At 42.3% G+C, this 12,653-nt stretch overlaps 1 protein-coding gene across 1 annotated transcript in view; it reads left to right on the top strand.

Moving 5' to 3' along the window:
- Positions 1-12,653, top strand: part of MAD1L1 (mitotic arrest deficient 1 like 1) — a 384,158-nt gene that overhangs the window by 152,838 nt on the left and 218,667 nt on the right. The window contains exon 11 of the mRNA XM_054391055.1: positions 10,980-11,120. Coding sequence (XP_054247030.1) covers positions 10,980-11,120 — 141 coding nt within the window. The remainder of the gene's footprint in view (positions 1-10,979; positions 11,121-12,653) is intronic.

The following is a 12,653-nucleotide window of genomic DNA, read 5'->3' as shown; positions in this document are numbered from 1 at the left end:
ATAAAGCAGACAGGTGATGTATATTCTGGAGCTAAAAGTCCTTTTTCTTTGTCCTTTTCAAAAAAAACACAGAATCACAGAATGGTTGTAAGGGACTTCTGGAGATCCTCTAGTCCAACCCCTGCTGCCACAGCAGGTTCACCTTGAGCAGGTTGCACAGGACAACATCCAGGTGGGTTTTGAATGTCTCCAGAGATGGAGACTCCACCACTTCTCTGGGCAGCCTGTTCCAGTGCTCCATCACCCTCAAAGTAAAGAAATTCCTTCTCATGTTTAGGTGGAACTTCTTGTGTTCAAGTTTGTGCCCACTACCTCCTGTCCTGTCACTGGGCAGCACTGCAAAAAGACTGGCCCCATCCTCCTGGCACTCACCCTTTAAGTGTTTATAAGCATTGAAAAGATCCCCACTTAGTCTTCCCTTTGCTAAGCTACAAAGCTCCAGCTGTTGACAGATCCTACCAGGACCAAAAAATTACTTTTCAAGTTCAGTGGAATGTGCTGTCTTGAGCTGATAACATCAGCTCAAGCCTTTGATCTTTTTTTTTTCCTTTCCTCTCAAAATCTGATGTGAGAGCTTTGTCCTCCTGGTTCAGTTCTGAGTACCCCAGGAATGGACTAAGACAGTGGTGCAGTTCCTCCTCCTTTATTTTTGCAGAGATAACTGCAGCAGCTTAGAGCACAGTTCTGTTGACTTTTCTCCCAAGTTAATGATATTTAAGTGGTTAAAACTGCAGGAAACTGGCTGTTAAGAGATTTAGAGGCCAATATCTGGGTTACTTAGTAGGCAGGAGGAAAAAGAAATCCGAGGGCAAGGAATGAACATAGGGCTGAATTTTTATGTGCTGTAGACACTGGCAGAATAGAAGAATCTGATGCACCTTCACAAAAACTTTCTTTTCAGGGTTGAATAAGACTTTTTTTTTTTTTTTTTTACTAGCTGAATAAAATATTACTTTTTCTTGTCAGTAAGTAAGGATGAATATATTTCCCTGTGAGTCGTATGCCTTCCCTCTGCCAGTGATGGTAATCTAGTGGCTAGGTTGAAGAAGGTATGGTATTAGTTTATTTTAGTTTGTAAAGAAATGACCATTTTTCAAATGTGAACTGTGCACATGGTGTCAGGCAGAGTGCCCCTGTGCTTGAGGCACAGTGGTTGGAGACAAGCAGCACAGTATTTTGTCAAGCTCCACCCCAGTGCAGGGATGAGTTGTCAAAATACATATTTAGCCTCCTGCTTTTGACAGTGGTGATTTACCTGTGCTTTAGAACCACCCCTGTTTTAATTATTATTTCTTTTCTTCTTCTTGTTTGCTTTGCTTGCCTCAGAATACTTCTGTGATAAGACATTCTTGTGTGAAGACTGATTTTTGCTGAATCAGAAGATCAGCAAGAAGTTGAACTATCATCTTCTACTAATTAGAACCACATCTGAGAGAGGAATCTAATAAATGTAAATAAATACCTGAGGGCTGGGTGTCAAGAAGGAAGGGACAGCCTCTGCTCACTTGTACCCTGTGATAAGACACGGAGCAATGGATGTAAACTACAGTGCAGGACTCCACCTCAACATGAGGAGGAACTTCTTTACTGTAAGGGTCATGGAGCACTGGAGCAGGCTCACCAGAGGGGTTGTGGAGTCTCCTTCTCTGGAGACATTCAAGCCCTGTCTGGTTGCATTCCTGTGTGACCTGTGCTGGATTCTCTGGTCCTGCTCTGGCAGGGGGGTTGGACTCAATGATGTCCAGAGGTCCCTTCCAACCCCTAACACTCTGTGATTTTGTGATCCTGTAATCAGGCAGCTTCTCGTTTGTACAGCATTGCCACCCCATGAGTAATGGGGCAGGGCTTTGGAACTATATGATCCTTGTAGTCCCTTCCAACCCTGACTGATTCTATGATTCTAAGAGGGATGCTAAAAGGAAGTGAGGCTGTTTTGGGTTTTTTTTGAGTGAAGAGATGAGAGAGAAAAGCAAGCTTGTGCTAGAGACAGGCAGTGATGAGTGTTCCAGTAGAAGGGAGTTAAATGAAGAAAAATCATAAAATTATTTCATGGCAGCAGGAGGTTAGGAAACATAACTAAACATGTTAAACTCACTGTGAAGCAAGAGGACCCCAGGGGTGTTTTAGTCAGATAATATTTAGTTTGCTACAGTGTCAGTTGTATGATTGCTTGTCAGCTGGCATATGTATGTGCTATAAGCGAAATGAGGCTTTTAGAGACCATGCACAATTTTCCAGAAGATAGTAAGCAGGGGATTTATCAGAGACAGATTAAAAGAGTTACAGTGGATTTATTTGCTCTGGTTCATTGCCAGGATATAAGGCAAGCTGAGCCCTTTGCAGAGAAGCAGTGGAGGTGAGGGATGAGACCTAGAGAGGAAAAACTATAAATCTGGACAAAAAACGTAGAGAATATAAGAGCATGTAAGATGCACAGGTATTTGCAGTGCACATTTAAAGCTGCCTGCTGAATGCTTGCCAAAAGAGCAGTCAGACTGCAGAGTCTCTCCAATATTTTTAACAAATGATAGAAAATACAGAATATAGAAAAGGGAAGACTGTACACTTATAAAAACCAGTGATGCTTGGGAAGCTGAGAGTGGCCCTGAGTATCTCGTTCCACCTACAATGAGCCTTTGATCAGCTTTCTCTGAAGCTCTCTGCCTGGTTCTGTCCTCTTCTCACTGCAGTTTCCTCTGCTTGGCTGCTTTCTGCAGGAAAGATGATGTTCAACCTTAATGCTATGGTACCTTTACTAGCAAGACAAAGGCTCCTTATGAGAGTATCAGAAAAAGTGATGAAAACCATCAGTTGTAGAGAGATGATGGGAAAGATAGGGATGCTTAATTCCTGGTTTGCTGTGTGCTTGTGGTTACAGAGCATATCAGTCTTTCCCCCCCTATTCAGGTTAGACACGGATGGAGGGAGGTACTTGGACTTAGAAAGAATAAATATTTTTGTTGGAGAAGCCTTGGTAGTAGGGCACAATACATCTGAAAGGCTTCTTGATGGGTTAAATCCATCTCCTGCAACAGCCTTATGTTGGCTTGAGGGGCAAAACATGCAGGCAGAAGTTTGATGTATAGAAAGTCACATTCAAGAGGTAAGGATGTTTTGGAACCCCCTTTCCCTACTGTTCTTGTCAGTGGAAGGCTAATGAAATCTGGTGGATGTTTTCATGGAGTTAACAGGCTTCTTTGTAAATGCTGTTTTAATTGAAGTCTTGAGTAGAAAGTCAATGGGGTGTGTATATACATATGTGTCTGCAGTCAGTTCTGATTTGCAAAGTAATGTGAAAATAGGTCAGCCACAGAGAGAAATGTTGGGAAGTGGCTGTAGCTGAGAAGGAAACTGTTTGGAGGTTTGGGAATATAGCATTTTGGTTTAAGCACGATTAGTATGGAAGTTAAGGGTGGTAAGAGAAAGGGGAACCATTTGCTTTCTGCTGGTAGTAGATGCTGCTGTAGACAAGGAGGGTTTGAAAAGGTTTTGGTAATTTGATTGTTGCTTGTTTTGTTTGGCATAGAACTTTTGAGGGGTTTTATCTGTTCTGGAAGACTCGATTATCTCTTGTTAGTGCTCCAAGAGGGCTGGAGCTGAGGGGATGTAGCTCCCTTATATGCATTCCCATAATAGCAGAGTCTCACCAAATGTACCTTTAGCCACAGCTCTGCCTTCAGGCCCCTAGTTCTTGACTCTTCTTGTCACCTTGGTTTTGTTTTCCCTTCCGTTTTCTGTAAGGCAATGAGATGCGAACACAGGCTTTGAAGAGGGAAGCCCAAGTGCAAAGTAAGGCTTAACTATGGATCAATCCCTTGGCAGTTCCTCCCCCCATGAGATGGAGGCAGAACCTGTGAATAGTCAGCAGTCCTGTGGATGTTCCCTAGTTTTTTTGTGGTGTAGATGCCTGCATCCCTCAGAGCTTGAAACAGGATGAAGGTGTGTCCTGTGAGGAAGGTACAAATGGGTAACTTTGAGAAGGTAGTTGGCAGATGATTGGTAAATGCCAACTGACACTGCAGCCTGTTGATGGTACCAGGGCTGTGTGTTGCTCCACAGGGCACTGTGCTTTGCTTTCATAAATTTCATCACCTTGATAAAAGTTTATTTCTCTAAGTTACAGAGATATTGTTGAATTGTAATCCTCTTCTTTGATAAACACATCACTGAAGTTGAGATTTATGATGTTTATTGTTTGTCTTTATTCAGTAGACAAGTTACCTGTCAAAGGAGGAAATTAGACTGGTTTGGTATTATCCATATTAAGGCTCAGTTGATTGTTCATTGTCTCTAATTCTTCTCTAGCTGCTTGCAATTTGATTGTTAATGTTTTCTTCAAGCATTTTATGAGAGACAAAAATACTGATTTATAATTGCAGAGTCTGTATCTTCTCACCCATCCCTCTTCTAAAAGGTTTGATCTGATTGTCAGTCCTTTATTCAGGATCTGTCCTGCCATTTGAGAGTTCACCAAAGATAGCTGATTGTGGACCAGAGATTACTGTGACTAGTTTTGAAGTATCCTAGGATATATTTTGTCAACAGGTCCTGCATTCAGTCTTTTCTGACCATATTTTGGTTTATGCTCCCACATCTCATGCTGCTGCTTTTACTAATACTGAATATCTGGTCAAGCCCCAGCTACCATCTCCCCTTCTTTTATGTATTTCATAGAATCATAGAATCAGTCAGGGCTGGAAGGGACCACAAGGATCATCTAGTTACAACCCCCCTGCCATGGGTAGGGACACCTCACACTAGATCAGGCTGGCCAGTATAGTTTAAAGGCAGAAAGCCTAGACCTCTGCTACACAGTCATCTCTCTTTTATTTGTGTTTTTACAAGGGCTAGTTAGCTAAATTATATCTGATTGCAAATAGCATCTGTTTCATGCTGAAGCTCCATATCTTTCTTCAGTTTTGACATTTTCTCTTATAACAACTAATTTGGAGTTAGGAGTCTGGAGAGGAAGAGGAGAGGGAAATCTCACCACTGATTTCCTATAATGAAGCAGTCTATTAACATCCTCCAAAAATTATCATTAATTAAACAAAAAGCTCATCTAACACTGGGAAGAGGAATATTTCTGTACTGTGGCAAAAAAAAAAAACAAGTGAGAAATATCATTATGATTCCTCTTTGCAAAGTCTGTCTCCTCTGCCAGGCTCTAACCCATACAGAAGGGAGAGAGCAAGTGAGCTGTGCATTTGGGTTGTGGATTAATAGTTGAAGTTCACTGGTGTGGAAATAAAGCAGATTTTACTGTGACTAGAATCTGTCATTAAAAAGCCATTATCGGACCCGGCCAGCACAATTCCTGCTCTTTCATTGCTAATGACAAAACAATCTGTCCTTTAAAAAACAACAACCCTTTGTTTTCTTTCAGAGAACGGTGCAGGAGGGTTTACAGAACTGAGCTGAGTGAAGAGAGGCAGTTGAAAGATTTATTGATCAATAAACCAGACAATTACAGCTTGTTTATAAAAGGAAAAAGACCAAAACAAAAAAAATATATATAGATAAAAGAAGCCAACCCAGACCTCAGACCTGCAAGCAACACTCAGAGTCTAATAATGATAACTCTGGCATCCAGCTTGAAACGATAAAAGTCAATAGCAAGATATAGGATTTCAATAAAATTATGACACTAGATAAACTTTACCCCAGGAACAAATTTTCCCTGGGTCTGTGACTGACTGCAGCTAGATTTGTAACTTTAATTTCTTTCTTATTGATTTTTCTTGTCTTCAACTAATTAGTAAGTCTGTGGTGAGTTGTGTGTATGTATGCTTGAGGAGGAGCTAACAAGCACCAACAGGAGCAGAGCCTGACTTGGTAAGTGGATGTAGATAAGGTCAGATGGCTTTGTAAATTTTCTGGGGCTGTATTTTACTCTTCACTTGCTTCCAGTACACAGCTGGCGGTTGCTCTCCTACTCCTCAGTGTCCGAATAGTTGAAGCTGTATGCTGCCCTTGGAGATCTGCAGCAGCACTGCTTCAGTGACTGGGGGATGTTGGTAGGGATGATGATGATGATGACAGTGCTTATGTGAATAGCTCTCAGGTCTTTCCCTGAAGTTAACCCAGAAGTCTTGGAGGAACCTGTTTCAGTTCTCCCCTTGGAACACAGCATGGTTTAGGTTGGAAAAGACCTTTAAGATCATTGAGTCCAATCATCAACCCTACTCTCCCATGTCCACCACTAAGCCATATCCCCAACCTCCACATCTGCATGACTTTTAAACACCTCCAGGGATGGGGACTCAATGTTCCTCAGAAGAAAGGAGCCCTGTGATCTGGGAGTACCTGCCTGCTCTACACGCTTAGTGCAAAGAATCTTGCCTCCCAAATGTGTCAGTGTGAGCTGAAATTCTCCCCCCACTGACAATAACCAGGCTAGCTCAGTCTGAAAGCAAATGAAGGCTGTATTTACAAGTAGAATCTACAATCTATGATGAAATGCAATGAATATGTACAAATATACAACATTTACAAATATATACAATCAACAGAAAAGCACAACCAATCTCCCTTTGCTTCCCCCCAAGGGGACCCTCCCAAAGGGGCCTCTCTACCAGAAGCTTCCCCCCAGACCCCCCTGGACAGAGAAGCAGAGTTAGTTAAGCAGAAAGTTGTTAACTTAGCTGCCAAGGTCAGTGTGTGTTATCTTCAGCCAGAAGAGAAGAAGAAACAGCAGCCAGACAGCCCAGCAACTGCCCCCACTGCCGAACGCAGAATGTGCAGAGTGCCTACTTTGTTTTGGGTAATAGTTCTTAAACATTTCTATCTATCCAATGGAAGTGTTTAGAACAATCACCATTTTGCTTTCTTACACCCACTAGTGACTTATTTACACTCTTTCACTTTCTCTGTTTGAATTTTGAAAAGAAAAATTAAAAAAGACAACTTCAAACCATCACACCAAACCACCTTCCCTGTCTCCAGTATGCTCATTTTCCAAACGCATTTTGTCATTCCTGCTGTTTTTAAACCACTCTGGTAACCCTCTGATGTGTGAATGCTGGGGAAAGAGACTTTCCTTTAGCTTCAAGCTACTCACCAACCAGGTCAAAGTTTGGCTTTGCATAGAGGGAACAGAGGAGCTGATGGAGAGGACTAGAGAGAAGCTTTATCTTAGCGATGGCATTTTTCAGAGGCACCATCCTGTACTTGCCTTCAGCAGATTTTCATGGGACTTGCTCTAGTTTGTGGTTAAGATTTTAAAGCATATTTTCTTTTTAGTTAGTTATGCAACAGTAGGAGGCACATTTGGTTGGTGGATTGGCTGTTGCTGGCAGAAGGAAGGGAAACTGTTCAACCTTTTGAAAAAAAATCACCATCCTTTCTCTTTGTCAAACTTGCATCTCCTCAAACACAGCTGCAAGCTGCAGCACCAGAGTTTGCTGTAGGGCATTAATTTCCTAGGTTTATAATGAACATCAAACCCAATTATTCTTCTTTTAAGACATATTTAGAGAAAGCTGGATTGGTGTTCTGGTGTTGATTTGAAACTGATGAAGGTAAAAAGCACCTGGAAGCATACCAGTCTAAACTCCATGGCAAGTTATCAGAGAAGCCATGAGCTGGGTAAACTTTGGAAATTCCCAGAGGAACCACTTTTTAGTAATCCTGATGAATACTTTCCTGATAGAAAGCAGGAAAGCAGAGGTGTTAGTAAAAGGATTGAAAAGGCATCTGGAAGTCTCTGATGAGGTTTTTGATGGGGTTTGGGGAATATCCTGTTGTGTGGGGTGAGGAGATACTGCAGCAATGATTGAATTAGAACTACATTATAGAGAATCTCTTTAGACAGAGGACTTCTCAGCAAGATCTTCTGTTTCCTGCCAAACTAACAAAATCTTTAAGAGGAAAAAGCTTTCAGTAAGTGCTCTTGATAGGGAGAAATTTAAAAAATGGAGCTAGGGAACACTTGTTGTTAGCTGAGAATTGATTTCATTGCAGTATTCATATTTAGAAATAATTAAAGAGGAGAACTCCAGGATGAAGTGTTTAATTGTACTGCCCTTTATTTCAGCACCTTTTTTCCAATACAGCTTGTGCTGTGTTTACCACACTTGTTTTTTTTCTTGAGACTTTTACTCTCCCTTAAGGGAAAGGCTTTGAATGGCAAGGTCTGTAGTTGATTTTAGAGGAAAGACAGCCTGTAAGGAGGTCCTGCTTCCATGCAGTTTTCCCATCCTAGCACCAAAGCAGGAGTTTGTCCTCCTTGCAGCTGAACAGCTAGGGCAACTGGTAGGATCTTGTTGGGGATGACTTGAATGGCAGTTAATTGGAAGCCAAGTGTGATGGGAATTGCCAGGGGTCCTGTTTGCTGTTGAAAAAAATGTTAAGAATTTTGGGATTGCCCTGCTGTAATGGAGAGAACATTGCAGAGTTAAATTATCATGTTGATGAAAGATGCTTAGTAGAAAATTAGGATAGTGGAGCAGATAGGAATAGAGAGGATGCTGTAATTGCAGATCTAATTGCAACAGCATGCAAGGATCAAACCAATACCTTCACTAAATGCTGTCATTACATTCTTTTCTGTGCTCTAGACAATGATTCTGCAATAAATGGGAAATGAAAGCCATCTCCTGAGCAAAAGCAGTTTGCCTTATGGAGAGTGCACTGGGCAGACTGGCTGATGTGTGTTGGAGGGGGAGGAGGAGGATGGAGAGATCCTGTACTGCTGCCTTTCTGCTAAATAAGTTCATTAGAAGGCAGGTGTGATGTGGTTGGGTTTGGGTTTTCTCCTTCAGCAGTAACATGAAATATTTTGTTTCATATGTCTGTCACATGAATAGTTCTTTGAAAACCATGGCAAAACTGTTCCTTCCTTGGAAAAACGTTTCTCTTCACTCAGACGTGAAGAAGGAGCTAGTAAAAGCATCTGGTGCTGTTTATGTTAAAACCTGATTTTCTTTATTGTTTTAATATCTCTGTTCCTGTAGCCTCAGGCTGTCCTTTGGCCTTGGGGTCCTTTTACCTGCTGACCAACCCAACCATCTTGGCTGACCTTTCAATCTGTGACATGCTCTGAACACACTGTACCTCTGGCAGTACTCCTTGTCTTATTTTCACACCTTGAATTTAAATGTTCCTTCTCTTCCCCTCATGTACATTTGCTCTCCATCTTCAGTTTTTGACCTTTAGATTTTGAAGGAGTAGATAACCTTTGTACACAGGTTTGCTTGGCTGGGTGGTTAACATCACCCAAAGGGAAAAATACTTTTTATCTATCCTGGCAATTCCTGATTTCTCCAAGAGAGCAGGATCTCAGGGAAGTATTTCAGTGTGGCCAAACTGGGATGTGAAATGTTCCAAGGTCAGTGCAGTGGTGGTGGCCTGGTCTGGATGTGAACTGCACAGCTATAAAGCTGAGTGATCTTCTAATAATATTTTGGATTTCTGTGGTGGCAAAATTCACAGGAGAGAACTGGTTTGTCCAGAGCATTGTAGCTTCTCTGTAATAGGGCAAGGCAGGAAACTTCAGCAACAAAGAGAGGCAGCATAGTAAGTTTTCCTTGGATTTATGCCAGGGGTCTGTGCTGCTTTGGCCCTATTCTTTAGCCTCACAAACATCAAGGCTCTCGTGTGCAGTCAAAAGATAAAACACTTCATCAGCTGGTTAATCCCTGCATGCATATTGCACTGTAAACAGTAATCTCCTTAAAACAAACCTGACTTTTTGAAATTGTCAACCTTTTGTCCCTGTTCTTCTTCTCCGTCAATGCCTGGGAGGTAGGCATTGGGTGCTCTCTGAAGTTGGGAATGCATTAGGAAATACTTCAACCAGGAGCCCACACAAAAAGTTTTACCTTTATCTTTCAGCCCAAGCTTTATACTTGGGAGTGCAAACATTCTCAGGGAGGGGAGAGGGATCCTTCTTTTTGTCTTTGCAAAGGCTTGGTTATAATTGCCAGCAAACAGCAAAGTGAGCCAAACACATTGCCTGTGAGATATTTCCCTCTGAAAAAATATTCATTATAAACACTGAGTGTTGCAGTCTTTAACAAGAGTTAAGTGACATACCAGGTAGAGGATATTTGCTCTCAGCCACTTTGTTCCTTGTCAAGTGTGTTTCATTTCTGTTGCAACAATTCCTTCCTTCATTGCTGGAACTCTTTGGCAGGAAAATTGTCAAGCACTACACTAAATATTTTGCTGAAGCAAACCTTTCAGCCATGTTGAATTGGAATAGTGTCTCCAAGAAGAAGGCAGGCTCTGTTTTCATTTGCCATCTGCTTGTTAGAGTCTGTGCATGTTGCTTTCCTGCAAGGGATTTGTGGTTTTATATACCTAAGATAGTCTGATTTTTTGAGTTTTAAGAGCAGCATAATTTTTTTTCTTAGGTCTGTGAGTTCATCTGTGGCTTGATGCTGATGTAAAGATGATGGGTGTGCATCCATCAGTGTTTCTTTGCCATGTAGACCCACAAAGGTGCTGAAGGGAGTGGAACATCTGCCTTATGAGGACAGGCTGAGGGAGCTGGATCTCTTTAGCTTGGGGAAGAGGAGCCTGAGGGGGAACCTCATTAACGTTTATAAATATGTGAAGGGTGAGTGCCGGGAAAATAGAGCCAGGCTCTGCTCAGTAATGTCCAATGATAGGGCAAGGGGCAAGGGGTGCAAGCTGGAGCAGAGGAGGTTCCATGCGAACGTAAGGAAAAGCTTTTTCACTGTGAGGGTGACAAAACACTGGAACAGGCTGCCCAGAGTGGTTGTGGGGTCTTCTTCTCTGGAGACATTCAAAACGTGTCTGGATGCTTTGCTCTAGGTGATGCTGCTCTGGCAGGGAGGTTGGACTCGATGACCTTTCAAGGTTCCTTCCAACCTCTAACCTTCTGTGGTTCTGTGAAAAGAACAAGAGGCAAAAAACAGTGGACAAAAAAATGTAGAATATGGGTGTGGGAAGTTTCTCCTCAGAGTGAGGTCAGGGGCTCTATCCCTAAAGGTGTTTGCTGTTGTTCCTGACAGGAGCGTGATGGGATGCGCGCCATCCTGGAGTCGTACGACAGCGAGCTGACCCCTGCCGAGCACTCGCCCCAGCTGAGCCGGCGCATGCGGGAGGCCGAGGAGATGCTGCAGAAGCTGCATGCTCATAACGCCGAGCTGGAGGTAATAAAGAAGCATCATGCTCTAACCCCAGAGGTGAAGCACTTGAGGCCTTTAAGATTGAATTGCCTGGTAATGGGATCTGCTCTCACTGCTTCAAAATTCCCGGCTCAATGAGCTCCCGCAAGTTATTATCCTGCACCTGCAGAAGCCAAGAATAATCATCTTTGGGTGTGATGAGTGTGCTTGGTGTTAAGCAGAGCTGTACTGCATGGCTGGAGTGACAGCCTAGTCCCTGTGGGTTAGAGGGTTGTGGAAAGGGGAAGTGAAGGGGTAATGAAATGTGGCAGGTGTGGTGTCTTCTCTGTGGTCTACTCAAAGTGATTCTCTAGACGTGGCATGTGTAGCCAGGCTCATCTGCACACAGTGTGAGTGAGTGTGTGTTTATAAGGGCTTTGCTCTAAGGGCAGAAGGGGTGAAGTATGTCTGCTGTTCTTCACTTCTTGGCATTGGGCCTGGAAACCCCAGAATACCAGTAACTCTATTAAATGCTTTTTACTAGGCTTTCCCTAAGAAAAAACATTCTTTCCAAAGATAGAAACATTTCTTGAAGGAATTCTCACATTATTTTTAGCTCTCTTTTGAAAATTTGTGATCTGAAATATGACTGTAATGAGGCAAATGTTAAGATGCATTTGCCAAATAGTTCCTCTCTTCTCTGTTGTACTTTGTCATTTATGGTCACGAGCTGAAATATTTGGAATATATCTGTGATCTCAAAGCTTGGCAGTTTTATTATATAGGCTTTACAATAGTCATAAGTATGTGAGTTTTCCTTTCTTCATGCCTAGTTCCACCATCATCTGGATTTATGGATGCTGTAATTCAAATGGAGTAAAACCTGTAGAAATTGATGCTCCCTCAGTTTCATGTTCAAGCTGTAGAGTGGATTGTCCCACAGTGCACAAACCTCTTTGTTGCTTCTGGCATCTCAATAAATGCTCTTTTCTTGTGTTGGTAGGTGGGAACTTAAATCAGGCAATGCTCACTCCAACGACCAGTAAAGCCTCAGCAAGCAGAGCGGCATAGTGTGGTATAGATCAGTAGCATGGTATAGATTCACTTCATCCCTGTTTCTTACAAGAGAAATTCTGCAAAACTTTGGGCAAGTTAGCTGGTAACATCAGATGAAAGGGAAATTTGCCTGAACTTGTCTGTCTCAGGTGTTTCTCTGTGTTGTCTTTGGTCACCACATTGCTTACCACTTGACAGAGCAGGATTTGACAACATGAAGTGATAGATGGCTCTTTTATCCCATCATCTTAGCTGTTTCCAGCAGTGACTCTCTCAAATCAGGGAGATTTCCTGAACTGCTTCACTGCATAGGTCAGATGTTCATGGTGTCTTTGGGCAACAGCAAATTACCTTTTCTTCTTCAGGAGAAAGCATGGAAGAGTGTGGGACCCAATTGCTACAGCCCTTTATTTATAGAAAACAAATTAGAAGTTTGCTTTCAGGGATACAGATTAAGGGCTACATGGAAAATTTCAGAAAGGAGCTGTGTTCTCTGGAGGTTTGTTTTCTGTGATGTCAACG

This window comes from Indicator indicator, chromosome 22 (assembly GCF_027791375.1).
Source record: "Indicator indicator isolate 239-I01 chromosome 22, UM_Iind_1.1, whole genome shotgun sequence".
Classification (NCBI taxonomy): Eukaryota; Metazoa; Chordata; class Aves; order Piciformes; family Indicatoridae; genus Indicator; species Indicator indicator.
The sequence above is the reverse complement of the archived record's forward strand: the minus strand, read 5'-3'. Positions and strand labels throughout refer to the sequence as shown.